General features: G+C 46.7%; 1 protein-coding gene across 1 annotated transcript in view; it reads right to left on the bottom strand.

Moving 5' to 3' along the window:
- The window catches only part of LOC122251237 (uncharacterized), a 16,228-nt gene that overhangs the window by 4,753 nt on the left and 8,975 nt on the right, over window positions 1–2,500 (bottom strand). Inside the window, exons 2-3 of the mRNA XM_086548918.1 lie at window positions 1,530–2,500; window positions 1,120–1,264 (exon numbers count right to left, since the gene is read on the bottom strand). The exon at window positions 1,530–2,500 is cut by the window's right edge and continues 1,504 nt beyond it. Coding sequence (XP_086405044.1) covers window positions 1,120–1,264; window positions 1,530–2,500 — 1,116 coding nt within the window. The remainder of the gene's footprint in view (window positions 1–1,119; window positions 1,265–1,529) is intronic.

The raw sequence follows: 2,500 nt of genomic DNA, 5'->3' as shown, positions 1-2,500 counted from the left end.
ACTAACCTCTGAACTTTAACCCCAATTACTTTGGTTGGCCACTAACCTCTGAACTTTAACCCCAATTACTTTGGTTGGCCACTAACCTCTGAACTTTAACCCCAATTACTTTGGTTGGCCACTAACCTCTGAACTTTAACCCCAATTACTTTGGTTGACCACTAACCTCTGAACTTGTTCTCAATTAGTTTGGTTGGCCACTAACCTCTGAACTTTAACCCCAATTACTTTGGTTGGCCACTAACCTCTGAACTTTAACCCCAATTACTTTGGTTGGCCACTAACCTCTGAACTTTAACCCCAATTACTTTGGTTGGCCACTAACCTCTGAACTTTAACCCCAATTACTTTGGTTGGCCACTAACCTCTGAACTTTAACCCCAATTACTTTGGTTGGCCATTAACCTCTGAACTTGTTCTCGATTACATTGGTTGGCCACTAACCTCTGAACTTTAACCCCAATTACTTTGGTTGGCCACTAACCTCTGAACTTTAACCCCAATTACTTTGGTTGACCACTAACCTCTGAACTTGTTCTCAATTACTTTGGTTGGCCACTAACCTCTGAACTTTAACCCCAATTACTTTGGTTGGCCACTAACCTCTGAACTTGTTCTCAATTACTTTGGTTGGCCACTAACCTCTGAACTTTAACCCCAATTACTTTGGTTGGCCACTAACCTCTGAACTTGTTCTCAATTACTTTGGTTGGCCACTAACCTCTGAACTTTAACCCCAATTACTTTGGTTGGCCACTAACCTCTGAACTTTAACCCCAATTACTTTGGTTGGCCACTAACCTCTGAACTCTAACCCCAATGACTTTGGTTGACCTTCAACCTCTGAACTTTAACCCCAATGACTTTGGTTGACCATCAACCTCTGAATTTAACCCCAATGACTTTGGTTGAACACTAACCTCTGAACTTTAACCCCAATTACTTTGGTTGGCCACTAACCTCTGAACTTTAACCCCAATTACTTTGGTTGGCCACTAACCTCTGAACTCTAACCCCAATGACTTTGGTTGACCTTCAACCTCTGAACTCTAACCCCAATGACTTTGGTTGACCATCAACCTCTGAATTTAACCCCAATGACTTTGGTTGAACACTAACCTCTGAACCTATTCCCAAGGTTTTTGATCATCCTGCTCTGACTCTTCATTTTGACTTCGAGGGGCTGGAGACGAGCGAGCTCTTCTCCTAAAGATTCCAGTTTCGCTTCAAGTTCAGTTATGTTATGATTACATGACATGCGTTTCTGGAAAGGCAACAGGTCTTTATAACTCATTACTTACTATCATTGAGGATGAAAGATTTGGTTTGAGAAGAAAATAAGTATTAAGGAGGTGAAAGATACAAGGAACATCGATTTTTAAAACAATGATATGACAGCCAGTACAAGTATCTTTATCACTGTATATTTAAAAAATAACATGAAAGCATTTATAGATGAATAAAATAGGAAGAAATCGAGCTATAGCAAATTCGAACAAATCTTTCCTTTATCAGCTCACCAAACCTACCTTCGTCACATTTCTCATGGAAATGTCAATGATTTTCTGGAGATCAATCTCAGTCGGGCAGCAGTTCTTGCATGGCACTGTCGGGATGTTAGGACAATTCCCTGAAAGTCCTGGGGGCCCGGGAGGACCTCTTATGCCCTGCCCTGGTGGCCCCCTTGGTCCTGGGGGCCCCGGGATTTGCATCCCGATGCCTCCAGGGGTTCCAGGCTGACCAGGGGGACATGTGCCACAGGTCGGGTCGGAGATACACCCTGGAGGGCACGGCTGGCCAGGAGGACAAGGTGGACATGGTGTAGGAGGACAGCCAGCAGGACATGGGGCTCCTGGATAGCAAGTGGGACACGGTCCCTGATTGCACCCCGGAGGACATGGCTCTCCAGCCAGACAAGGAGGACATGGTGTGGCAGGACAACCCAGAGGACATGGGATTCCAGGGTAACAATCTGGACATGGAATTGATGGACATCCTTCAGGACACTTTTCACCTGGATAACATGTGGGACACTGAAACACAGGGCACCCAGGTGGGCACGGCTTGCCAGGCAGGCAGATCGAACATGGTGTGGGAGGACATCCTATAGGACACGATTGTCCTGGATAGCATGAAGGACATGGGGTTTCAGGACATGCAGCAGGACATCTGAAGCCTGGATAGCAAGGCGGACACTCTGTTTCAGGACACACTTCTGGGCATGGCTCTCCTGGGTAGCATATAGGACATGGCATTACAGGACAGCTCGCTGGGCATTTCTGACCTGGGTAGCACTCAGGGCACTCAGTGACAGGACATCCCAGTGGGCAAGGGTCACCTGGGTAGCAAGTAGGACAGGGTGTTTCAGGACAGCCAGGAGGACATCTTTCTCCTGGGTAGCAATCTGGGCATGGGGTGATGGGGCAGCCTACAGGACAGGGAGTATTTGGATAACAGGAAGGACAGGGCGTTGGGGGGCATCCTAAAGGACAACTCTGCC

The sequence above is a fragment of the Penaeus japonicus genome, unplaced genomic scaffold, assembly GCF_977035675.1.
Source record: "Penaeus japonicus unplaced genomic scaffold, GWHDUDI00000001_assembly GWHDUDI00000021, whole genome shotgun sequence".
Taxonomy (NCBI): domain Eukaryota; kingdom Metazoa; phylum Arthropoda; class Malacostraca; order Decapoda; family Penaeidae; genus Penaeus; species Penaeus japonicus.
Note: the sequence above shows the minus strand (reverse complement) of the source record. Positions and strands in the feature narration are given on the sequence as shown.